The following is a 26,929-nucleotide window of genomic DNA, read 5'->3' on the forward strand; positions in this document are numbered from 1 at the left end:
AAATGATTCTGGCATTTATGTATATTTTTTCAAACATAATCTTGCTTATAAATATCCTATTGTAAAATAGGTACATAAGTAACACTTTGTATGCTGACACCAGCAGTAAACTGAATAGAATCAATATTTACTTGAATCAGGTGACATCTCTTGAAGTTCTCGATGTATCCTGCAATAATTTGCTGTCAATACCCAATGAAATTAGTGATTTACAGAATCTTAAGGTATGTATGGAATCTGGAATGTCATGGCCTTGGGAGGGTTTGAGATGACTACGAGACACTTGACACTATTTTCCTAATCAAAATCGCTCCTTTTCCTGCCAACTTAGAAATTAGTTTATCTCATCAAAAGCTGAAATGAGTCACCATAAAAAATATGTTGATTGTTAGTCCATTCCCTATCAAATATTGCTAACCCTAACCTTGACATTCTCTCTAGTTCTCTCTCTGTTGCTTTTCTGATAAAGGCGTAATCATCTTCTCTTTTGAAGTAATGTCTTTAACTTATAAGATTTAACTGTCTCCATTTGATGTAATGACTATCCATTTGTGCTAAAGATCATTCCTAGCATGGTTGGAATAACACCTAGAATTTTTTATCAGTCCTGTTTGATGAAACATATTAAGTAGTGGCACACCTTTTTTTTCCTCTACTCTTAATCGAGCTGATTCTCTTATTATATATTTTTTTTTGGCTGTTAGGTTTTACAAGAAGCTTACTGATACATTAAAAATTATCATTAATGGTATATTAGCTTAAAGAAAAATAAATTAGCAAAACTTTAATATAAAAATGAGTAATAAGTTAGTGTCTAGTGTTTCTTTACAAATACAATTTTTTGTGAATTTTCTACATTTATCTTTTTTTTTTTCAGGTACTTAACTTAAAAGAAAATCTTTTAGTAGAAATTCCACCTCAGTTATACAGTCTTTCCAAGTTGCATGGCCTAGACCTTTCAGACAATTCTCTATCATATGTACCAATCAATGTCTGTGAAATGACTAGTCTGAATGAACTCAATTTGTCAAACAACAAGTTTTTTGAATTCCCTAAAGAGGTCTGTGGAGTCCCCAATTTGGTCACCTTCAAGTTTGACCAAAGAAATGGGGTCAAAATCTCCAGTCTGCCTGATGAGATTGGCTTGCTGAAAGTCAAAGAATTAGTAGTCAGCCATAATACCCTGAGGACCCTACCTAAGACCATAAGCAAGATGGTGAACCTGACGCACCTGTATGCAGACCACAATGAGATCTGGATTTTGCCAGACACTTTCTGCCAGATGCAGAAGCTGCAGTTGCTGCACCTCAACAACAACCAGCTGACTTCTCTTCCAAAAGACTTTGATCAGCTCATCCTGATGAGAGATTTGAGGCTCTACGACAATCAGCTCAAGGTGCCACCAATGGATGTTTGTGTCAGCGGAGTGCTACAGCCTATTGGCCTTTTCTTGAGGAAAGCTTTTAGGCGAGAAGGTGAGAGAACATTCTTTTCTTTTTTTTTATTTTCAATGCATTAGCTGGGGAGTTGTATAATTATTTTTGTTCAGTTTTGATGTGCATTTAGAAATAATAATATAATAATAGCTTCTTACAGGATGGAAGGGATGATAGTGTTCCACAGGTAGACTCTGGATGACTTTTTGAAGAGCATACCACATAGGAAAATGGTTCATTTGAGGGCTATATAATAATGTTTAATTGAGGAGAGATTTATAATAAATGGATCTTATGACAAACCTACAGTGGAATCCAGATAATTTGAACTTGTATAAGTCAAAGATTTACTTAATTTTAATTCTCTTCATTATTATTTTTCTTTTTCATAGAACATTAATTAATTAATTAATTATATAGGCTGAATTGAATCATGTGTGTTAATGGATAAGAATCGATGATGTTTATCTTGTTTTATAAAATATTCTTTTTAAAAGTTGCTTTGACAATGTTGTTTAGCTTTTAACAAAGTTTAAATCAACTCTGTCTGTCTGGTAAAAAGTTTGTACATGTTATTTCTCCCACACCCATTCTTCAATCGGTGACTTGTTATTTCATCCCCGGTCACATCCATTTGTTCATGAGTCACAGTACCTTAAGCCAACGCAATGGGTTCCCCTGACCCATGCATTCCTATAATGCACCATTGCATTCCATTCTCAGACCAAGTTCAAACTTTAAACATTTAATTATTCTACCTAACAAAACATAAATCAATTTAAAAATTAACCTATTAGTCAATTAATTATTCTTAATAAATTATTTTGTCTGTTTTCAAATAAGGAAAATAACTTCTACATTATAGAGTGATATAGGAGAAAATGCGGAGTTCTTCTCCTAAGATAAGCTTTGTTTTATAAAAAGAGGATCTTTTCATATTTTGCTTGTTTAACATTTTTATTTCTAGAACTTCTACTAGAAAGAATGTTTCATTCAATAAAAGATGACCTAACAAAGTCACAACTTCGCGCTTTAATGAAAAAACTGAAAGTCCCAGAGGAGCATATCATGGAACTGGAAACCAGATTTGCTGGTAGAGACCAATTGCCAGAAAGGATAATTGCAAGTCTCAGGCACTGGAAAGACTACTTTGGACCCATGGCCACTATTGATGAGCTGATCAGAATTACACATATCATAAGCTTTGACCATGTGTCCTCTAAATTGAAAACAATGAAAATCTTTGCACAAAGATTAAGGTTGTGAGAAGACTTATTTTAGGAGAAGATTGTGTTGGAGAGTTTGTAGCTAAACAAATAGTAATAGCTTTAAAATGGATATTTTTAAATAGGGTATATTTATTAAAATCAACTTTTTACTTATGTAGCAAATATCTGATTGTTGTACATAAATTTGCATATGAAATAATCAAGATATATAGACTGTGGATATTAGGATAGTCGGTTAACCTTTTGAAGCCATTTGGATATTATAGAACGATTTTATTATTTACAAAACTTGAAACTTCTAAAATTATTGGTTTGAAATAGATCAAGAAGATTGGTTTTTTTTTGGTTTTTGCATTCCTATATATAATTAAGTCAAAAGTATAGAAAAAATCAAGCAAGCATTGCCAATTTTCACATGTTGCTAAAAACAATTATAGTACTTGTTGATTTTTATATTAACATCTATACACTTTTCTATTTTGGATAAATATATAATAAATTTGATACTTTTATACTTAATCAAAAACATTGTTAATTTTGTTACATTACAAATTTATTCTGTATATCTTCTATATTTTTATTTTGTACAGTAAAGCAGTATAATTATTTAAAGACTCTAAATCCCTCATTAAAAAAGATAACTTTTAATAGGTGAAATGTGTTTGTTTTATTATTATGAACACCCTTTTTGTTACTATTGATGCCTTGACTAGGATTTGAATACATTTTAAAAGATACATGTAACATAGGGCTGTAAAAAAAAAATTTACAGAAATAGTAACAAGAAAAATATTACCTCAATTAATTTCACTATTTATTTGAAAACAGGAAAATTAATTTTATATATTGTGAAAACAAATTTAAATCGTTACATTACATATAATGTTGAAAATATTCTTCATTCTTAACTTTATTGCAATTTATGAATAGAAATATAGTATAAGAGCATTAAAGAAAAAGTTAAGAACATCATTTTAATATAAATCATATCTAGTGGTTTGCAATTCTATTTTTTTTTATGTATAGGCCTACGAAAGTATTTGACTTTAAAAATCATTCAGCTACTGAAAAAGAAAAAGAGAATATACTGCAGATTAGCAAATCTCAACTAAACTTAAATCTTCAGGATTCTTTCTTAAATAACTAGTGTTATTTTTCTGTCAATCATGACCAAATTAATCATTAAAAGAAATGAAAAATATAATTTTTTAAAAGTTTTAATATTTGTTGAATAAAGGAAGTAGCCTAAACTTGCATTTAATAATTCAAAATGGGGCATAAATTTCAGTTGGAAACCAAATGATATTGGTGATAATGTCAACATGTATTTAACTTACTAATTTAACAGATACAAATAATTTTAAAAAATTTATTCAGACATAGGGAAAATAATCTTTATTATTGGTGGGGAAATTTGTTTAACAATTGTGCATTACGAAAAACAATACATGATTAGAGCAAACATTTGTAAAATGGCCACGCAAGATATACGTTCATCATACCCCAGCTTCTCTTTAATATTTACTTTTTAATAAAACAATAACTTTTTTTATTAAATAAAATAGTTCATTTTGTATTAAGCTATTCATTTTGAGGCACTTATATTTTACAACTATAAGTGTAACATTTAATCACAGTAGATATCACAACAGGCAATAAATATTCTTCATATCAGTAATCTTGTACATAACTGTACCTTGAGATTCCAAAAGTTGTTTTTTCTTTCACTAAACAAACAATAAATAAATGAGAAAATGTTGTTAGAATGTAGATAGCTATTGATCAATATTGATATAGTTAGTCAAATTCCCCTTTAAGATCTTGGGATCTATGGGGCAGATGATGTAAAGGTAATTAATTCTGTGGTCCATGGTTAACGAGGGAGTCATGTGGCCAGTACAACGACCAACCGCCTTTACTTTTCCCCAGCTAATTACAGCTGGGTGGACTCGGAGGCACCCAAAGATCCCTAAAATTTAAAATCCCAGTCTTCACCAGGATTTGAACATGAGACTCCCGGTTCTGAAGCCAAACTCTTTACCACTCTGCCACAGCACCTTCAATATAGTTTCACTATTATAAATGAAACTCTGGTAATTTTATTCAAGTAATAAAAGTATTTGAATTACCCTTTCTGAAATCCAAATTAACACTAAATACATAAGGAAAAAGAGAGAGGCACAGCAGCTTAGCACTCTAATGTTTATGGCAAGAGTCAGGATGAAGACTGAAAGTGCAGGCCTCGAAGTTGAATCTGCTTAGAATGTGTAACTGGCCTCAGTTGGAGGACGTAAAGGTCACTGGTCTATATCAAAGCTATAAAATACTTTATATACTTTCAGCAACCAGTGAACTTAACCATTGTCACATAAGGGAGGTTTACTTTTGATTTTATTGTTAAATTATGTCTCTCTCTTTTTTATTTAGACAAAAAGCCACTACCATCTAAAAAAAAATTGACAAGACAAATTCAAGTTGTGAGCTTCTTTGTTAAATGTCACTTAATGATCACAGGCTACATATTCACAATAATGTCTTTCACTCAGGCTTGATCACTCATAGTACACTGGCCTCGGTCATGTGTTGACCACTCACACATGGCCACCCCTAACAGTGCATATATGTTTGGCAAAATGAGACTTATGCCACATTTTACAACTTTAGGCAAAAGTAACCAACTAGTCAAGAGAAAACTGTAGTCCTGCGTTTTTTTTATATCTAAACATTCCTTAATTGAAGATAATTTAAACCTAGCTTACTGCAGGACAGCAGTGTTTGAACTAAGTATGAAGTCCCAACATCAGGCATCCAGTTAGTTGTAATGTTCTTGAAACTAATAATAAAATAATTATTTATATAAACTAAAAACTCCTGTTTATTTCCCTTTTACTTATTGACATTTATTTTACCATCATTTTGCTAGACAAGGGGATATATTAGTACAATATCTATATTTATGTATAAAAAATAATGTTAACATTTGCTCAGCAAAAATAGACTTGTTTGTGTTATATTATCAATTAGGATTTAATTACAACATTGATGTTTAAGATACAAGTCCATTTTATCATCATGAACAAGAAGATGAAATAACTAACTGGACAATGTAATACACACTAATAACATACTTGAGAAAAACATGTGAACACGCTTAATAGTAGAACAAGGGAGACTACAAACAAAACAAACACACAACATGGATAAATAGACATAAACATGTAACAGTTTGACTTCCCCATTATTTTTAAAATGCAATATGATTTGAAAAAAATAAAACATTACTTACATCTGGTTGATAAATCACACATTCTTTGTGAAAGACTTACATTTGATAGAAATTTCGAAATCTGAAAACACATTGTTGACTTTTATTTTTTAGTGAAGATTGGAATTATTACTAGCATTAGTGCATTGCAAATTATGAAAACTGGCAATAATGGGCCAAGCTTCAAAGAGAAAATCGTGTCACATCTTGCCCACCAGAGAACAATTTTATCTCAATGCATTCTCAATACTTCCATTATTCTGTACACCAGATACACCAAAAAGATTTCTATTTATAGATTTGCATCCATCTATGAAAATATCCAATATATAATGTTTTTTTTTTTAATCAATTGTGTGGGATGTAAGGCTGAGTGTCATGAACTGCTTTGGCTGCCTATCAAGGGTGCTCGAGTTTAAATCTAGACTCAAGTTGAGTGTTTGCAGAGTGCCAAAACGCAGCATGGAAATTCTTCTCCTAGATAACCCCCAAAAGTCCACAAAAGAGATTGGACAGTAAAAGTTGCGAAATACAAAAGTAATTTTTTAAAATTTAAATAATCTGTTCAAAATATCTCAATTGAAATTTTTTCCTTTTTGACAGGAGTTTTCCTCAAAGTTAATAAAAGTGGTGAACTGAGTTCTAATACTTTTTAAAGATTTTTAGAGCATTTGATTGCACCAGTTTAAATATCTGTGTGGGCTAGGGATATGACTTTATAATGATGCTGTTTTAAATCTAGCTTTCTGCATGTTATAGAAAAAATGGAATGTAATAAAATGCAGTGAAACCAAGTCTTTAAATCTAAAATACCTAGGATGGCTTGGGATCTTTTATTTGGGTTTTTGAGATATTTCTGACTCTACATTATGGGTATTTAAACATCTCTTAAAAGTAAACGAGTTAGTAGATTATCAAGATACAATTGCAATAAAAAAAAATTATGTGATTTCTCTAGTATATCCCAGAATAACCACATTTTCTCAACCACTGAGTAAAATTAAAATACTTTGTAAAATATCCAATTGACACACTTATGTATAGCAAAAACAAAATTCTATACCACAAAACTAAAGGCTAATTTTTTTTTATCTTCTTCAGATGTTAAATTTTTTTTTTTAAACATCTTCATTAAATTAGAGTTGACTTACAGAAATATATCTGTGCATCTTCTTGTGTGCACATTTCATATGCTCACAGTGAGAATGTCCTTTACTTCTGTGATCCCTTGAGAACTGAATTAAGGAAAGGATACAAAATTAGAAAGTTAGAATTCAGATTAAATAAATATTGATACCAGTCAAAATTTGTAATGATTCTATACCATTGAACAGTGAACTAACAATATAATTGTCAACATAAAAATTGTTATTTAGTGTTAAGCTCTAAAAAGGAATCAAATGTCAGTCTTTTTCAAACTAACATAGTAAAAGGAAAGTAAAGCCTCCCTCTTCAGACCTTGCAATCTATTGGGCAGATGATGTTAAAGTCATCTATTTCTATGGCAAACAGTTAACGAGCATGTGTCATGTGGCCAGCACAATGACCAACCACCTTTACTTTCCCCAATTAAACTCAGGTACCCTTAAGAGTTGAGTGGACTCAGGGGTGCCCTAGAGATCTGAAAATTCAAAATCCCAGTCTTTACAGACATTCAAACCCAGGACCCCAGGTTTGGAAGTCAAGCACTTAACCACTCAGCCACTGAGCTCCACAATTTAAACTTAAACAGAATATTTGCTATTTATACAGAAGATTTGGTTATAGCCACTAGCTTTCAGTGAGACTGTTCTCTTTTTCTCAGTTCTCATAGTTACATGTATTACTTGAATTATTTCAGTGAGAATGAAAGGAAGACAACATTTATACACAAAAATTCCTTACTGTCTTTAAGTCTTTGCTACACTTAATCTTTCAATCTTTGGCTTGAATATGACTTTTAAAAATGAATACACATACATATAAGAACAACTTTTAACTAACCAGACATGATGCTGTTTGATTGGTAAAGCTCTTATCTAAATCATCATTTCTAAGCTGAAGTGGTGATATGTTAGGTGTTCTTCTATTTAAAGTAGGAAGGCCCTCACAGAATGCTAAAAGACTTAAAGCAACAACACATATTAAGGTAAAACAAAGCTGTTAAGCAAATCATCAAGGAATGTAACCCTATTAAAACTTTTAGCCTTCAGCTAGTTACTCAATACTGTCGAAAGGCCAATATTCTCCAAATTCTTTATTTATCACAATTTTTTCTGCATTATGAATGCCAATGTTTGCATGAGGCTTCTTTGCATGCAAGGATCATAAGTCATTCTTCTTTCATTTCTTGATTTTAAATTGAGAAAAACCCTAGGAAATCTATATGTACATCTGTATATTGTAAGGTGATTGCCTGCCCATTTGGCCTTTGAATGAGATTTTAAATGTGCACATATAAAAATTAAACCAGCCTTTAAGCTTTTTTGTTATTGAAAATAGTAAAAGATTAGTAAAGATTCATTTAACAAATGTCAAAGAAGATCACTTTTTAGAGAGTTATTTCAGAAATTATTTTGCTAAGGCTACATTTTTTTACTTTTATTTTGCTCTTAAATATAAAAAGATTGGAAACAGATATCAAACTAAGGCCCTTGCTGTGGATCTTCAGATACATATTTGGTCCTCCAGTCCAATGACCTTTATAATCTCTAGTAGCTGTTCTTTTTTGCCAATATGTATGAATCATTTAAATAATTTATTTAACAATACACTTAATATGTCATTTACAATTTTAAAAAAAAATATAGCTTACAGTTCTTTTTTCAAGGTGGTATCTTGACCAGGTAAAACAGGCAATTCGATGTTTGGTAACAGGATTCCTGGAAACTGTCTGTCATACTCATTCCTGTTATGCTTATTACTGTAAGGCATATATGTCTCTAATTTGTTGTATTGAGGATCGGACCATAAATTGTGCTTTGATGTCACAAGTTCATTGCTAGGTCCCTTACTGTACAAAAATAAAGTATGAAAATATTTTATAGTTGAAAATAAAACTGATTAGGTTATAATTTGATGAGATGTAGAAAATTATTCTGCATTTAATATTGATTATGCTGTTGGAAAAAAAATTGCTTTTGAGAAACTTTTGATTTTGCAATAATCAAATATCTGCACTTAAAGTAAAATATTATTATTATTTAAATTGTGAACTACAAATAAATGGAATCCCCATTTTGATAAAATTATAAAAAGACTCAAGCAATGCATTTTTACAAATCAAACAAGAACAACTGAAATGCTATTTAACCTTCATTAAACCAATATTACAATATGTGTCCTCCGTTTGGAACCCATCAACCTAAAGAAAACGTGCAAAATAGAGCTGGGAGATTTTTTTTAAAATTATAATTGCATTTAAACTATAACTTACAAATATAAAAACATTGTACTTTTAAATCATCATTAATTAAGTGGTACTGTTAATAAGCTAGGACTACCTCTACAATTTTTTTTTTAGCATCTCTTGGCAAAGAATTCTTAGGGATTTGAAAATATGTTTATTTATAAAAAATTTAATTTATTTTTTTATTTTTTTTTTACAGTGACATAGATTTTATTGTTAAATAGCCCACAATCAGTCAGCATTTTTGGTGTGCTTAAATTCTTCTAGAACATAAAAAAATATCTAAAACAAGAATTATAATAAACGTACCCATTACCATCTTGACTGTTGGTATTATTGATATTGTTATTTGCTTTTTCCTGAAGCAATAAGACAAAAGTAACCCATTTATTGTATTAATTATTCAATATAAATGTATTTTAAGATTCTCAACTATTAATATAGTTGCAGATTATTTAGTAAATTAATTTAGAGAACTGAATTCCTTTTATAAATAATTCAAACTCAAGCCCTAACTCAAATCTACCATGGACGGTAATGCTTTTGGATGCCTCCAGGCAAGAGTTTGGCAGAATAAATTGCTCTGCCTGCCTACAAAAATCATTTTCTTTCAAGCATTGGTTCTCTCAACACTTCTATATGAATCTGAGACATGGATACAATACATAAAACAACTAAGACTTTTTGAATGCTTTCACCAAAGATGTAAGCTCTCCACCATGTACATACGTTGGCAAGACTCCACTACAAACAGCAATGTTCATGCAAATGCTGGCATGTACAATGTACAGTATAGAGGGACTTCTTATGGTTTGACAGATATGCTGGACATGGCAAGTATCCCATATTCCCATCTGAGGGACAAATATATGCCAAAGGCAGCTTTTTTGGTGAGCTGAAAGGTGGTTGATGTAACAGAGGTGACAACAGAAATATTTTATAGACCAGCTTAGGCACCAACTTGCTTTAACCCTGGGAGACAGTGTCTTTGTTTTGTTATATTTTTTATCTTCATTATCTTAATATATTGATTAGAAAATTAAGAATACAACCAATCTACATTCATGTTCAGCATTGTTTTGCTGACAACTTGAAGCTACTAGGATTAAATACTGATTCGGTTTGTTTTTATGGGTTTGTCTGTGCATTTGAATAGCTCTAATAAGACATCCTACATTACCCACTTGGTAATCTAAAAGTAAATTTATCAAACCACTAACAACAGAAAGGAATAAACTCTATCTTCTCCTTGAAAATTTATTATTGGAAGAAAATTACATCATTCTTGCTGTAAGTATTGGATTAATTTTAAACAAGTAAGTCTATAATCTGTGCATAAGGTGGAGGAGACATAAATTGATTTCAAAATGATTTCTTAAAATAAAGGTCTGGACTATTTCTCTAATTTACTCAGTTTTATATTAGACCTTGGCATAAGAATCTGAAAGTAACATTTTTTTTTTGCTCACAAAATCATAAATGGAACTTTAGCTATTGAATGACAATTTAGACATGGGACATTTACCTTTGTGTGTCTGTACTGAGGAGCAGGTGCACCAATCACTGTGTACTGTACTGGGTAACTACTATTTACAGCTGGTAAACTTATAAGCTTTTTACTTTCAGGCTCTGAGTCAACAGTTTTAACTTTCTCTACATCTTGATCATCATATTGAATTCCTTTTCAGGAGAAAAACGTTTAGAACCTCACTGATGTTGATTAAATTATAAGTAAATAAAGTAGAAAAATTAAATAACAAAAATCTTGTAATAGAGTTATAGATTTTATTTGTATTAATATTACTAATATTTTGCACATATTATTATTATTCATTTATTTCTTTTTGTTATAGTTAACCATTTTTAACAATATTCTATTAAAATTAACAATAATATATCATACTTAGGTTATGGAAGATACAAATATATACTTAATTAATAAATTGTGAGCTAAAACAATAAACTTATCTATAAACTCAAATTAAAATAGTGTTGCCAACAAAAATATTTTTGTACCTTCCTGAGCATCTGAAGAAGTCTTCTGACTTGATTTTGAAACTATAGATGAAAGGCTATGTGTGTAAAGATCTATGGCTGTGTGACTACCAACTATTGCCGCTGTAAATTGTAAAACTACACTCAGTAAAAAAGGTGCTAGTATACTGTATGTAAGAAAGATTTTTTTTCTTAGCTTCAATTATATATTTCATTTTTTTATTTCAGCTATATATTATATCTAACTAAAATTTTGTTTGAGAAGAGATAATATGAATGCTAAGATCATTACAATTTACCTTGAGAAGATAAATCATTCACTAGTGTATTTCCATCAAAGTTTTTACTTGTCAGCTGCAATAACAAAATAAAAAGGTTCTGCAATATATTTTAAAAAAAAAAAGCATTTTGATTATGTCTTTAATTAAACCTGATAGTGAAGGGAAAAAATATAATAACTAAAATGTTGAGTTGCATGTTTTTAAACAATTAATAAGACTACTTTTCTAATATAGTGAAATGCTTAAAAATATGTTTTCCAAACAAGGTAAGAAAAATATTTTTAGTGCCCAAATTTAAAATAACCATTTTTATTATTAATCTTTTTCTTATTCTCATCATATTCTTGATACACTATAAATAAACTTTGCAGTTTCAAGATGTCTATTAGTGGCATATCTTGGAGAATTGACATAGTCATGTTGACTTTATAAGTGTTTGGGTCAGTAGCATTATCTTCTATTTTCAAGACAGAGAACCAGGCCACTTGACAAGTATGATATTTAGCAGGTAGGACTTCACATCTACAAAACTAATATTACTTTGAAATTAATGATGGTTTTGTGTTATGTTTCTAACTAATAATTTTTATCTGCATTGGTTGAAAATTAAGAGCACCCCATACACAATTTTTGCAGCCGTTTTGTTGGATTTATGAAATGTTATAATAAGTGCTAACCAATGTATACCTCACCTCTTGCCCAGTGATGGATTTACCTGTAAGCTACATAAATTATGCCTCCAAAAAATTGTTGAAAGGATATTTTCATCATTTTGAAGAAAGAGGAAAGAAAATATTGCTTTATGTTGATTACAAGGGGCCCATATCTTAAATAGCTAGGAGCCTTATCAAGTTTAAGTCTGGTACTGTTCTTACATCATAGCTACGAACCAATAATTGACTCACAGCTTATCTAGTATTGACAACAAATACTTATCTCTATGGTTCCTTTCCATAAACTTTGAACTATTAAAATATTTTCTTCTTTTTTTTTTAAGAATGTCAAGGTTTTCCTTTCTTGATATACGTACATGCATTTCGTTTCTGATTACCAAATATAACCTATTCATGAACATGTCCATGACAGCATATATCAAGATATTATCAAGATTCAGAATGAGATTCATAGACATATAACTTGTTTATTTATAAATATATATAAGTAAAATACAGGCACCATTGGCAAATGAAATATCCAATATTAATTGATATATATATATATATATCCAATAGAACAAATTCCCATGGACCAAATAGCAGTTGTACAGTCGATTAAAGTCTAGACTTCAACTCTAGAAACTAAATTCCAACTGTCCTGAACACTGTTTAACTATGAGTTACATTCATTTAAAAAAAAAAAAAAAAAAATCTTCAAGTAAACAACCTGAATTACCCCCCTTATCCTTTAGACTGACCAGAACTCAAGTCTTGACAAAGAAATAACATTTTTATAAATTATTAAGTAATAATTGTAAAATATATGTTTAAAACATAAACTTAATTAAACACTTCCAAAAATATTTAATTCTGCCACAATGTGAGAGATTTAAATATAAAAGTATTTTAAAAATGTACCTGTAAGTGTTCCTCACTGCTTCTGATGCTTTCACCATCACTATCACTATCATTGAGGCAGGAGTTACTGTCATACATCTGATTTTCTTTGTCATTCATGCCACTGCCACTACTTCCATCACTACTACCAATGCCACCAGTAAAGATTAAACCACTGCCACTGTCTACAAGTCCTTCTCTTCTGACAGCTGCTGTTTGCTGAGAATTTGATTCAGAGGAACTATCTTTTTTCATGTGACCCATTTCCAAAGTATCGTTGACCATCGAAACATCTTCTGAGTGTGCCACTTTGGGCAGCACCACTATATATTCTGGTAAAAAGAGATATTGCTCACATTAAAATCACTACATTTATGCATGCAACCATTGCATCAATTCAAGTTAACATCCCAGTCCAGAAGTACCTTTTGAGATATCAATATACTTAGAGTAGATATGTAACTATCTGAATGGAATTTTCTTTTGGTCACAGCTAAGCATATCATCCCTGATTAAAAAGGGCTTCCTACATCAAGCACAAATTCCAAAATGTCTCTGATTTGAGCCTGAAACCTTTAAATCAATGTTTTTAATGTCCCTTCAAAATATAAAGAAAAAGTTATTGGTCTTGATACTTGGAAAGCTAGCCTACATAAACTGACTAGTAATGTAAGTAAAGTTCCCCTTTCAGACCATGCGGTCTATAGGGCAGATAATGTTAAGGTCATCTGTTTCTCTGGCCAATGGTTAACAAGCAGCAGGGTGTCATGTGGACAGCACAATGAGCAACCGCCTTTACTTTCCCCAACTAAAGTTGGGTGGACTCAGGGGCACCCTAAAAATCCAAAAATTCAAAATCTCAGTCTTCACCAAGATTTGAATCCAGAACCCAAGTTCAAAAGACAAGCGTTTAACCACTTAGCCACTGCCCCCCCCCCCACACACACACATAAACTAACCAGAAGACAAAATTATTTTTTGTGTGGATTTAATCCTAAGACAAACCTACCTTCTACTTTTCCCTTCTCCTTGCCAATATCAAGTTCAAGTTGTTTATTTGTTTTGGCATTGTCTTGAGCCTTTCCCACTTGCCCTGTACTTGCTCTGCAAAGTAGTTCCAGAAAGGTCTAGAATCTAATTTAGATCTAACTTTATTTTGTTCTTTCTCTACTGTGTAGAATGTTAAGTATTTAAGCCTCTTAAAAAAATTAAAATATTTTAGGCTACTTCTTTTTTTTTTTCACACTAGAAAAATTGGTGACCACTTTCATCATGCCTTAAGATTTAAATCTTATCTTATGTAATACAGACGTTACTTCAAAAAAGAAGATGATTATGTCCAACGCGTCATGCATTTAGTCATGCATATTAACCAATGACTTAAATTCTGCCAAGAAGATTATGGTTCAGTGTTTTGTGCATAATTGCTACTTTACTTTTGAGTCTTCTGTCCTGAAGGCTTTCTAAATTTAGTGATTTTACTAAAGGTGTTACTCTAGTCAAATGTGAATATTCGTTTGTTATGAATCTCACTGCTCTATTTTGTGTCTGTTCCAGTTTCTTAATGTTTTCTTGAGTTGAGGGGTCCCAAACGGAGGATGCATATTCTATTATTGGCCTAACTAATGTTAAATAACATTTTAGTTTGTTTGATTTATAGAAATTTCTTTTAATAAAACCTAATGCTTTGTTTGATTTTTTTTTATAGTTTCATCAATATGTGGATTCCATGACAGTTTTTCATTTATTATAACACCAAGGTATTTTGCGTTTTTAGTCTGTGTTACTGGTTTGCCATGAATAAGATATGTGGAATTAATTTGTTTTAGTGTTTTTGTTACTCTTAACAACTGACATTTTTCTGGGTGGAAAGACATGCTCCAATATGATTCCCATTTCTGTAATTCATCTAATTCTCTTTGTAAAATTTCTGTATCTTTCAATTTGAAATACTTGATGTAGATACACTATTGACTACACACATAGGAGACTTGTAGAAAAGAAGAAATGTTTCTTTTCTTAGTATTCTATAGCTGCATCTATTCTTGTACAACTTTTCTTTATGACCACAAAGAGAACCATAAACTAGAATTATGGTTAATCATCTTTAGCATAACTTTACCGAGAACTGTTTCTTTAGAGATATTGTTATTGCAAGGGATTGTGTCGAGTCTAATTATGGGAAAATAGTTGGAATGTCAATGTAGGCTAGATGCTCAAAAAAGCTATAGAGTCTATACTTAGATAAGGCTAAAATGTTAGTGTGGCTGCCCGGTCGTGCACTATGCGCAATCGACTGTCGTTTGGTCGTCTCGGTGGTCCCGCTGCCTCCCCCCGTCGTCCTGCAGGAGGTTTTGATTAGGGCTTAGGAAGTAGATTATCTTCAGCTCTGAAAGAGCATATGAAACCTGTAAAACAATTTTACAACAGTTCGTTTGTTTAAGTTTTACATGCTTCGGATGTTCCTTCAGATTCCTACATCCTAGTCCAAACTTCCCAAGGGGAATGGCGGCACACAAATTTCAAACCTGGGACCATCGATAGGAAAATCAAGAGCGAATACCACAAGACCAGGCAGTCGTTCTCTTTACATACCAACTAAGCTACGAAGGCCCATCTGATGTTCTTAGATCCTCTAACTACTATTATAAAGGCTACAAAGGCTCAGATGTCAATCTTAAAAAAACAGGCTACAAAGAGACATACATACATATATATATATATATATATATATATATATATATATATATATATATATATATATATAGAGAGAGAGAGAGAGAGAGAGAGAGAGAGAGAGAGAGACAGCATATCTAAGGGATAGATAGATATATATAGGCCTATTTAGGGCCTACTACGATGTAGGCCTTATAGATCTTAAGTTATAAGCCATAGATCGTTGTACAAAAAGTTGATTACCTGGAACTATCTATAACATTTTGATTGGATAACATGTTTTTATTCGTGCTTTCTCCATTTCCTAGCACCATATTTTTGATGACCTCATCCTCAATCAAGCCACTATCTGTCTACAAATAGGAGTCAAAGTTAGTCTTTCGGTAATTTAACAATTTAATGAATATATCATAAGAAAACATAGAAAAAAGCTTATTAATGTGTGTTTAAATTAGTTTTGTATAGATGGCATTTGGCCCCTAGAGTTTAGAGTTAATTAAATTATTTATTTTACGTTTCCCAACAAATGACTCACGTATTCAAGTTTAATAAAGATGTATTGTCCTACAATCCCTGCCCCAAGAAAATATTTCTTCAGAAATTATCTGGCAGCATGACGCCTTTGCCTTTCATATAAAACAACCCATTATATTTGCCAAAATGGTCAATCTTTTGAAATGCATATTGTTTTTTTTTTTTTTTTGGTACTTTTCCTCAGTTTGTAGGCCACATTACCCTCATGAAACAATGAAACTATATCTATTTCACTACTTCATTTGCCGGACTAGATCTCTACACGTTTTCACTAAGTGTAAACCTAGTCGATAATTTACTCGCCCACAACAACAAAAAAAGTTAGTCCTACGAACAATATCTGACTTCTTACGCTTCTCAATGCAATATTGAAATATACAATATGCTCTATGTTGCTTTTTGACCGGACCCCACCACACACACACACACATAGGCCTACACATACACCACTTTCACACGTTTCGATCCTTTTTTATTACAATGATAACCCTTGACCTTTTTTTTTAGCATCCTCTAATTAAGTCACTACAAACTTTTCATCTTTTGAATTCTAGATATAGCACCTTTGATTAGTTTTACATCTTTTTTTTTTTTGTTCGCATCCTTTAACAATAACCATAAGGCATGCAATTTACGTTATTAGACACCACAAACATCTCTTAAGACCCCTAGTTTCAGGCCTAGAGGAAAAGGAATTGTATTTTCGAAAGGTACCAATAGAATGCACCCTTCCCGTTCCCTACACAGGGCTACATTTATTTAGGCATTATTTCCTCTTTAAAAAAAAAAAAGGAATGATCGTTTATTGGACCACTTTTGAATGCCCCCCCCCCCCCACCACCTCACTACATTTCTCATAACACGTGAATTAAAGAACAGGTGAATATTTAAAATAGCACCAACTCCCATCCCACAAAGCACATTTGATAATCCAACATGTATGTGAATAATCCATCACATTCACTTTGACAATTCTGAGGGTTCTAATTTCTAGATGAAATATCACAAAAACAAGGTCTTGATTAGATTTAACTTTAGATCATCTAGAGAAAAGACAGTCCTATAGCCCTTACTTTCTTTATTCTTTACTTCTAAAAGGAAGCAGATAATATGGATAAACGCCAACAAACACAATATTTAACATGAACATTCAAGTTACTACCTGAGGTAGGCCTAATGTCTTGGAACTTGAGCCTTTAAAAACAAAAACAAAAAAAAAAAACAATTGTTTTGTGCAGTTTGAAGGATAAAAACAGAATTCACATAACAAAAGAAGAAATGTTTATGTTTAAAATCCCTACACGTTTTTATTAAGTGTAAACATAGTCGATAGTTTACTCGTTTTAAACAAAGTAGTGTTTCTCAAACTGTCGGGCACAACGCGCTGACACGAAAAAACGATACTGCATTTTCATTGTAGTTAGACTATAAACACAAGGTTTGGGTTAGATGTAATAATCTTAAATTTTGAAGAAATATTCAAATCATACACAATCAAAATTATTCCGTTCTGTTGACGTATTTTGCGTAAACAGCCCCGCTTCAAGACGTCTTGCTAAACGGCCCCGCTTCAAGACGTCTTGCTAAACGGCCCCGCTTCAAGACGTCTTGCTAAACGGCCCCGCTTCAAGACGTCTTGCTAAACGGCCCCGCTTCAAGACGTCTTGCTAAACCGCCCCGCTACAAGACGTCTTGCTAAACAGCCCCGCTACAAAAAGTTTTGCTGAACACAAAGATGATTTCACGACAATCAAACCCATTACAAACATCTATTGCCTCTCAAAGTATTGACCCGACACGCCTTCTTAATTCAAGTGCACTGTAGACACTAGGAGAAAGCATTTTTGAAGCTCAGAATACACGATAAGCTAGGCGCCAGGGAGTACATCGTTGTTAGACATTGCTGCTCTCTCCCAGTTCCTTTAACAACAAAATGGGTCGCGATAGAACATTTTACGATGCCGCCACTTGGAAAAGTTTAAGAAACACTGCTGTAGCCTACACGTCAAAAATATTCCTGGATATAGTGAAGAGTGGGTGGGTGAAATCATGGGCGTAGCCGGGGGGGGGGTTAAATGAAATCCCCCCGCTGCGGGGGGAGGGGGAACGGAATTAAGTGACTGATTTTTGCTTTCATTTTATTTATTTTAGGTGAGATTTTAATACTAAATCATCACTTACCACAGCACAGCCGAGGGGGGTTTGAGTTAAAAATTCTCTACCAGGGGGTTTTGAGTTAAAAACCCTCTACCAGGGGGTTTTGAGATTTAAAAAAAACCTATCAGGGGGTTTTGAGATACAAATCCCTCTACCAGGGGTTTTTGAGTTTAAAACCCCCTACAGGGGTTTTGAGTTATAAAAAAACCCTACCAGGGGTTTTGCAGTTAAATCCCCCTCTTCTATAAACAAAACTAAAAAAATGCAAACGACAATTCCAAATTCCAAGAAAACAGCTAAGGAAGATTTTAACTTTAAAACGGACTCCAAAAATTACGATAAACCCCCTCTCAAAAAAAAAGCAAATTACACACTCACAATTCTCTGAGCGTAGCCAAAGGGGTTTTGAGTTTAACCCCCCCCCCCTTTTCCAGTTGGGGTTTGAAGCTAAAAAGTACCTATTCAATATTTTTAAAAAATCAAATTACACACTATAAAATCTATGAGCGTAGCCAAAGGAGGTTTGAGTTAAAAACCCCATGCCAGCGGGGTTTGAAGCTGAAAACTACCACTTCAATATTTTAAAAAAAAGCAAATTACGCACTCAAAATGCTATGAACGTAGCCAAAGGGGGTTTTGAGTTTAACCCCCTCCCCCCTATCCAGTTGGGGTTTGAAGCTGAAAACTACCACTTCAATATTTAAAAAAAAAGCAAATTACGCACTCAAAATGCTATGAACGTAGCCAAAGGGGGTTTTGAGTTTAAATCCCCCTCCTCCAGATGGCTTTTTCTTTAAAGTTTAAAACCCCTCCAGATGGTTTTGAGTTTAAAATTCCCCTACAGAGCGTTTTGAGTTGGAAACTTCTCTCTTCAATATTATTTTAAAGCAAACTACAGTCACCAAATTCTATGATCGTAGCTAAATGGGGTTTTGGTTTTTAAAAAAAACAACAAAAAACTACAGAGATTTTTTAGTTCAAATCGCGTCAACAGATAATTATGACGATAAAACTTTCCTTTTCGATATAAAATCTAAAGCGAAATACAGGCATATAATTCCAAGAGCGTAGTCAAGAGAGGTTACAAATTTCTACCAGTGACTTGGGCTTCATTAATAAAGTGTGAATAATCTTCTACCGAAATTAAAAAACACTAAATGTGGCTCAACAAAGATGGCTAAGACAGATTTTAGGAGTCAGTTATAGAGATCGGGTCTAAATCAAATAAATCATATGCCGAACTGGGAGTCGAACCCTTAGTAAGGTTGTGATAGAGCGTCGTATGAGGTTTTGCGAGACATGTTCTCCGACAAAATGAATTACGCATAATAAGAGTTGCGGAAACAGCTTGCCAGAAAATGCGCCGAACGGCGCGAGAGGGTCTAAGTCAGTAAGAATAGCACATTAGGTTTTTGAAATAAAACTTTTTAATAGAAAGATAATGCACTGTAGATACCTCAGAATATGCATTTTGTTGGCTTTCAATACCAGAAATAGTGCTTGGCGGCGAGCTCCCCCAAAGCCCCTTGCTTGCAAGGGCGGGGAGTCTACAAGTTTTCCACTAATTCCAGGAAGAACCTATTCTAGGGCACAAAAAAAGTCTTCGGAAAGGGTCAGAATGTAATAAAGATTAATTATGTGCACACACACACATATATATTTTTTTTCCGCTGGGGTACCCCCACACACACACACACACACCTTTACCCCTCCCCCGAAAAAAAAATCCTGGCTACGCCCATGGGTGAAATACACATTGAAATACTTATTTCTCATATTGTTTTGATTTATTTAAGATTATAACATGCTAGGACATCATAACAAGCCAGGGCAGTTAGTTTAATTTATTGGAAGGGACATAAGTCTTGAGTTCAATGCTTGCCATACTTTGCTTCCCTTTAGACCTCTTTCTTTTATCTTTTGCTTTGTTCGAAGCTTTGGATCTAGATCTACTGGAGCTACGTGATATATGCAGTCTGGGTGTATTGATATCTTCTGTTGGATTCAGTTCAATCTGCCTCTCTGGGTCTGTCACAACCTCGTAACCGACATTCGCTTTTTCGGTTTCATCGGATGCCTGTTGACAATAACAAGATAGTTTACTTCTAAAGATTTTAGCTACGCCTATTGAAGCTAGAGTATTTTTTAGCTGCAAATGATCAATGAATAAATGTGGTTGGGGAAATACATTTGGGCCCCTTCTGAATCTGATCGGTTCAGTTCTAATTTGAGCGGATCGAATGTGACGTGACCTGATTGGATGAAATCTCATCGAATCTAATCGGATCGAAATTTAAAAACAGTTGACCAGTTTGGGGCTCGAGCCAACGACATTCGTGTTATTAGCGCGACGCTTTATTAACTTCACTGCCAGTTTCGGACATTTTCAGACTTCCAGCTTTTGACCAAATGTTTCCTTCCATTCACTTTTCAGTCATTGTAAAAGTCTTCATTTTACAAAGTCAAAGATAGAATATTTTGCTAAAATAGTCCAAAGACTCTAGTTTCGAATCTTTATCTGTTGTTTAAAATGGCTGCCTGGTAGTGTGGTTACATCGATATGCGCTTCAAACTGTCATCACGATGGCCCGCTGCCATCCCCAGCCACAATGCATGCGGTTTGGGCCAGACATAATAATCTTTGTCCTATACATCTTATAAAACAAGATATTTTGACACGGAAGTGGATCGATGCAACGGAAATCGATCATTGTACCGGGTAAACATCTAAAATAGATTATGACGTTTCATCGCAGAAGTGCATATGTACGCAACCTTATCATTACTCAAGACCTGAGACCTTAAGCTTAAATTAGAAAGCTCTGCCTATCTCACAAATACCGATAAAATAGTACAAATGTAAGTTATACATATCGATGAAGACCCCGCCAGTTTGTGCCCATTCGAAACATAAAAATACGTAAATCAAGCTAAGTCTATATGTCTACAATAAGTGGCCAGCGCAAGTCTATATGTCTACGATAGTGCCCGGGCCCACCACCACTGGGGGTCCAAACGGGGTTTAGTAAGAAAATGTGGTCTATAAGAGTTAGAGTTTAAATGCATCACATTATTACATTATGTTAATTAAAACATGTTCATTTTTCTTAAATTCTATTTCTGGTGTCCGAGCAAAATAACAAATCCATGTAGCATGTAATCTATTAAAGGAAGGTAACTCTCAAATTGTCAGTACAGCGTTTCATTTAGGCCTATATCTAACGTGTTAGATTTTTTATTTAATACTAAAAACAATAACTACTTGTAAGCCCACCCATTGTGAAAGTGTTCTATACGATAATATAATATTAGCTTTTGTTTTTGTCTAAGTGTTATTTATTTCTTTAATATTACAATGCATATTGACTAATTAAAATACATTAATTAATTGTATCAGTAAACAGTGGATGCACTGTACACCACAGTGTGGAAATGAAAAAGGATACACATACGCACATTTCTTTAGAATGACGGTAAATCAAAAATTATCTAAATATAGTTAATACAAAAATCACCCACATGTAGATATTATGTCTTCCAATTATTTGAAGTAACAAACATTTGTGCATGGAAAGCGAGCATGAGATCATAATCGACCTTCTACTCAGTAGCTTGAACACTAATCTCTTTAAAGAGGTGCTTTAAAACCATCCTCTCCTAACTAGACGAAGCTGATGTAAAACAGGACACTTGCGCTGAAGTTTTCAGGATCCTACGCCTGTGACGACCAATACACATTCAGAAAATCTGAAGATTCAGCATGTTACTCGGGAGTCCCGAAATGTTACATGTGTTGACCAATGACACCGGCCCTTCCAATAATCAGCAGTGAACTAGTTTAGTTTAGAGATTATGTAAGTCTTGTAAATAAATATATTGTGCATTGTTTTTAGTGACGCAGACAGAATACAGGTACATGAGGAGAAGAATATGGCTAGGGCTTGTAGAAAGATGGATAGTGAATAGAGTGCTAATTTAAACGATGGATAGAGAGACAAGACGATCATCCCTCTCTGTAAATAAACATCAGTTGAAGTTTTCATAAGTTTTATCAAGTATGTTATAGTTAATAGTTGTGTCCCTTGGATGGTTTCGGACTCGCATTAGAATTAGTGAAGTAGTGTAAAACAACACACGCAATCCAAGACCTGGACAAGACAGGAAAGATCCAAAGCTTAAGGAAATTGTTCTCCTTTATCCCGTGAGGAACAGGTGTACCGTGTGTACTATCTGGCGTAGAAGTTTGTTTTCATTGACATGTACTCTCTCAGATACAGTAGAGCCCAGTTAGGGTTCAGTCATACAATAAGAGGTAGCCCAACTTCGAATTCCTGAACCCGGGCCCACGGGTACCCTGCTACGCCACTGTACTATGTGGCCAGCGTTAGTCTGTATGTCTACGATAGCGCTATGTGGCCAGCGCAAATAACTACTCAAGCGAACTCATAGAGATTATTCTTCGAAATGATTTGAACTCAAAGTAATCAAGCACTTTGCCCTATTGTTATTTAGTCCCTGGCCACCTATATATAATACTTCATGCCAATATAAAACTAAGTTCAGGCCTGTAGACTGTAGATGCAAAAAAAAAAAAAAACAAAAAAAAAAACTCTACCATCTTTAAAAGTTGTCGAAAATGTAAATTTACTTAACCTTTTCTTTGGACTTCAGGTCAGACATTAGGTCAAGCTGATCCAACGTCCGTCTCGAGTTGTCAGTGATAACTGCTGACTGGTTCTTCAGCTGAATAGTAAGCTTCTCCTTAGCCCTATTTAATATCTCCTCAGCTATACCTAAAAGTCTAAGATATACAATATAATTTCTCATTATCATAGAAGTTAGAAGTAGGGCTGTCTCTTATAATACCAACTAATACAGATCTCGCCTATGCAGTAGCAGATATAATAGAGCCTGTGTAGTACCAAATTTAAACAAGTTAAGACACAAAGATACAAAAGGATAACGTGACATCAGGACTTGACCTGAAAAGTTTCAATCTTCAAATACAAAAACAAAACCTATTAAAATACTCAGAAAGAAAAAAAAAAGATCAAGGCACAGTCAGCCAGGAAAACCAATTACTTGGCAGAATTTAAGTCATTGACATCGTTGACATGTATGATTAGTTTGACCTAGGGACACGCGTAGGATGCTATCTTGGTTTTTGAAGTAACGTCTGTATTTAATAAGATAAGATATGCCAAATAAATTAAACATGTCAAAAAGAATTTTGGACCTAGTGCCGGATTTAATCAAGTTGACCTGGGCAAGATTGTGTGCTTTAAAATGGTCTTAATGATATTAATAAGTAGAGCTAAAAGATTGTTGATTTTAACGAACGCTACAGTATTTACAAATAATTTAATCTCATTTTCTTTTTTATATACACATTATTAATTGTAAATTTTAAGTTTGTGCCCCCCCCCCTTTCAGTCTTACCTAATGTATGCCGCACTGTCTGCAATGCAATAACTCTGGCATTATACGGATCGTTAGCTTGGTGATTGATTTAAAGACGTCAAACATTTTTATATCTGATTAGAAAACATAAAGATAAATAACTTACTGATAAATCTTGATAAGGTATTGGCAAACTGCAGCGAAGACATCATCCAGGTTAGTCTCCAAAAGTTTCAAAATTTCTTCCAAAATATCCATAATGTCGAGCTGACCTTTAAGAGGGAACCAGGTTTCTTGAAGAAGTTGCTGGATAATGTTGTCCCCCTTACTGGCTGTTAACTCGTTGGAGTGTAGCTCTGTGATAGGCTTCAATTTTTAAAGAAAAAAAAAAAGGCATTCAGGAAAATGTATCGGCTTTTCATCTTGCAGAATATAAAAAGTACTTTTTTAAAAAGATAATTCCTCATTTGTGAAACTATGACTTTGCTTTTTAATAACTAATGAATGATAAATAAAAAAGAACAATTTATTTACCGTATATTATTAATAAATTGTACCTATGTATATTCACTATATTGTCAAAAATTAAAATTAGCCCTAGCTAACGAATTCATAAGACGGTGCGAAAATGTTCCCGAACGTCTATTTTTAACTCATTCGTGAATACATGCGGGAATACCCGCTGACGTACATTGAGATATTGAGATATTTGTCTAGACCTCCAGACCGAATTTAATTTTAAGAAGATTGTACTTTGAAAAACTATAATCGGTCAAGCAGAGTTTCCCCAGTGACCCTGTGTGGCCAATTAGCTAGTATTTTTTCCCCAAAGATATTCATAAACTGTCAAATTTCTAGAAAAATCGTTATAGCCGTGTTCAAGATCCGTGTCCACTCATGTTTTTTGTTTGTTTTTTTGTTTGAATCCATGTAGAATGGTCCTTATTCACCAATCGTAAACAAACAACATTTAGCCACGTGATAACATTGATAAAACAACGGGGGAAATGTCACGTGACAACCTGTGTGTATTACGTAATTTGTGGCTAAACGTTGTTTGTTTACGATTGGTGAATGAGATCCATTCGGAAGCTGTAAAAAAAAAAAACTTATGAGAAGAGAAGTAACGCATGAGTTTCCTATCCACGTCACTGATGTTTCACAAACTTAATTTTGGGGATGGGGTTTTTATAGTTGATCTTTGACGTGCATTATATTCATTATAACTGAGTTAGTGAGTTAACCCCTATGCTGTCAATGATTGATCTTTTTTTTTTTTTTTTTGTTTATTTCGCCCCCTGTAGAAAATTTTTATTATCCCTTTTCTTATTGTTTAATAGAGTTATCTCTCTTTTTAACATTGTGACATTGAACACGAAATTGAATTCTCCCATGTGGTCTCCATTAAAAGTCTTGTTTACAAGTTGCTGTGTTTGTTGTTTTGCTTATTCGTGCCAGGTAAATGAGAAAGTATGAGCTATATGCTCCAAAAAATAATCATGCAGGATGGACTTTGTCTACAGTTAAATAAGATATGAAAGCCTCGACACGTCCCACAGGCCTTAACCAAGCGTGTCAATGCTATTTAGTAAATGTATTTTGATGGTTGGTTGTTTGTAGTTTAGTCCGGGTGTAATGTTTGAAAATCTGGTAATTTTTTCTCTGTTATTGGGTAGGTGGTGTTTTAGGGTTAGTTCGTCAGTAAGTTGGATCAGAGTCCTTTGCTTTTTTGGTTGTTTTTCCTATTTCTCTGCGTTAGTAATTTATTTGGATGATCGTCCGCCAACCTTCTGTATCTCTCAATAGCTTCTAATACTGCTCTGTTGCGCCTTAACTTACTAAATAACACCTTAACTAAAGAATCAAATCCACTGGAGCTCAAAGTAGGCACGCTTGAAACAATTGAAAGTTAGCAAAACAGCTATCCATATATATACAGACGGATCGGCTTTCAAAGCCACCATCAATGCTGGTCTTGGTGCCTTCCTGGTCTTCCCTAAAAATAAACACTTTGAGATAAGCGCACCCTGTGGTGATTACTGCTCAAACTTCCAAGCCGAAATTGAGGCAATTACCATAGCACTCCAGACAGTGGAAAACAAATTATATGAAGGAGTGCAACCACCATCAGATATTGTTGTCTTTACAGACTCCCAATCTACTCTGCAAGCACTTAACAGCAGCACCTCAAACAGCCCAAGAGAGTTGACAACACTCATTGTGATAATCCATCAGATGATATCAAAATTAAATATCAATATCACACTACAGTGGATCCCTGGACACATTGGCGTCATTGGAAATGAAACAAACTGGACAGTATTAACTTCCTCCCCCCGCAAAGAACAATCTACAATTTTCCAACTAAGAACAGGACACACACCACTATTAAATTACCACCTGAACAAAATAAACTCCACACAACTCCCCCTTTGCAGACACTGCACCCACCCCTTTGAAACTGTAAACCATATCCTCTTTGAATGCCCCTCCCTAATCCACCTTAGGCAGACCCTACTTCCACTACAGCCCAACATAACCAACACCCTGCACGGCAGTGCTGAACAACTGAAGAAAACAGCACACTTTTTTTCCTTGGCACAGTCTGCAAAAGAGCTCACAGCTCAGCAGCAATAAAGCTGGCTAGAAGAAGAAGAAGCGTGTCAGTGCAATAATATCTATGTGTGTGTATGTAAATTACGTGTGTATGTATATGACGTTGGTGTGTATGTGAGTTTTTTGGTTGTTGCTTGCGCATGTTTTGTGTTAATGAAATACGATTTTATTTTATCTTATAAATTACAGACGTTCCTTCAAAAATGAAGATAATTACGTCCTACGAGTGCGTGTCTGTTGGGGGAGGGGGTATGGGTCGGGGTTCTTCTTCTTCTTCTTCTATGGGGCGGGGTTAAAATGTTCGATTTTAAAAAATCAAACTTTCGTTGGTTATTAGGAAAAAAAACAATCTTTTTATATAGTAGTCTTTTCTCTACGTATTTCAAAATGTTTGCTTGC

General features: G+C 33.6%; 2 protein-coding genes across 7 annotated transcripts in view; one reads left to right on the forward strand and one right to left on the reverse strand.

Annotated features, from left to right (window-relative positions):
• LOC106062036 (leucine-rich repeat and death domain-containing protein 1-like) overlaps positions 1-3,315 on the forward strand; it is a 36,455-nt gene extending 33,140 nt beyond the window's left edge. For all 3 annotated transcript variants that reach the window (XM_056014637.1, XM_056014638.1, XM_056014639.1), the window contains exons 9-11: positions 141-224; positions 878-1,475; positions 2,404-3,315. In XM_056014637.1, coding sequence (XP_055870612.1) covers positions 141-224; positions 878-1,475; positions 2,404-2,702 — 981 coding nt within the window. In that variant the 3' untranslated portion in view covers positions 2,703-3,315. The remainder of the gene's footprint in view (positions 1-140; positions 225-877; positions 1,476-2,403) is intronic.
• Positions 3,316-3,424: 109 nt separating this feature from the next.
• LOC106062037 (uncharacterized) overlaps positions 3,425-26,929 on the reverse strand; it is a 44,588-nt gene continuing 21,083 nt past the window's right edge. For 3 of the 4 annotated variants that reach the window (XM_056014635.1, XM_056014633.1, XM_056014634.1), the window contains 16 exons: positions 24,081-24,280; positions 23,168-23,315; positions 20,402-20,591; positions 17,520-17,551; positions 16,067-16,176; positions 14,157-14,251; positions 13,169-13,479; positions 11,613-11,667; positions 11,335-11,436; positions 10,844-10,998; positions 9,628-9,677; positions 8,725-8,922; positions 7,914-8,034; positions 7,082-7,165; positions 5,952-6,012; positions 3,425-4,392 (listed from right to left, as the gene is read on the reverse strand). In XM_056014635.1, the coding sequence (XP_055870610.1) occupies positions 4,337-4,392; positions 5,952-6,012; positions 7,082-7,165; positions 7,914-8,034; positions 8,725-8,922; positions 9,628-9,677; positions 10,844-10,998; positions 11,335-11,436; positions 11,613-11,667; positions 13,169-13,479; positions 14,157-14,251; positions 16,067-16,176; positions 17,520-17,551; positions 20,402-20,591; positions 23,168-23,315; positions 24,081-24,280 (1,968 nt within the window). In that variant the 3' untranslated portion in view covers positions 3,425-4,336. The remainder of the gene's footprint in view (positions 4,393-5,951; positions 6,013-7,081; positions 7,166-7,913; positions 8,035-8,724; positions 8,923-9,627; positions 9,678-10,843; positions 10,999-11,334; positions 11,437-11,612; positions 11,668-13,168; positions 13,480-14,156; positions 14,252-16,066; positions 16,177-17,519; positions 17,552-20,401; positions 20,592-23,167; positions 23,316-24,080; positions 24,281-26,929) is intronic. The other variant, XR_008775452.1, reaches the window with a different exon arrangement.

This window comes from Biomphalaria glabrata, chromosome 16 (genome assembly GCF_947242115.1).
Source record: "Biomphalaria glabrata chromosome 16, xgBioGlab47.1, whole genome shotgun sequence".
Lineage (NCBI taxonomy): Eukaryota > Metazoa > Mollusca > Gastropoda > Planorbidae > Biomphalaria > Biomphalaria glabrata.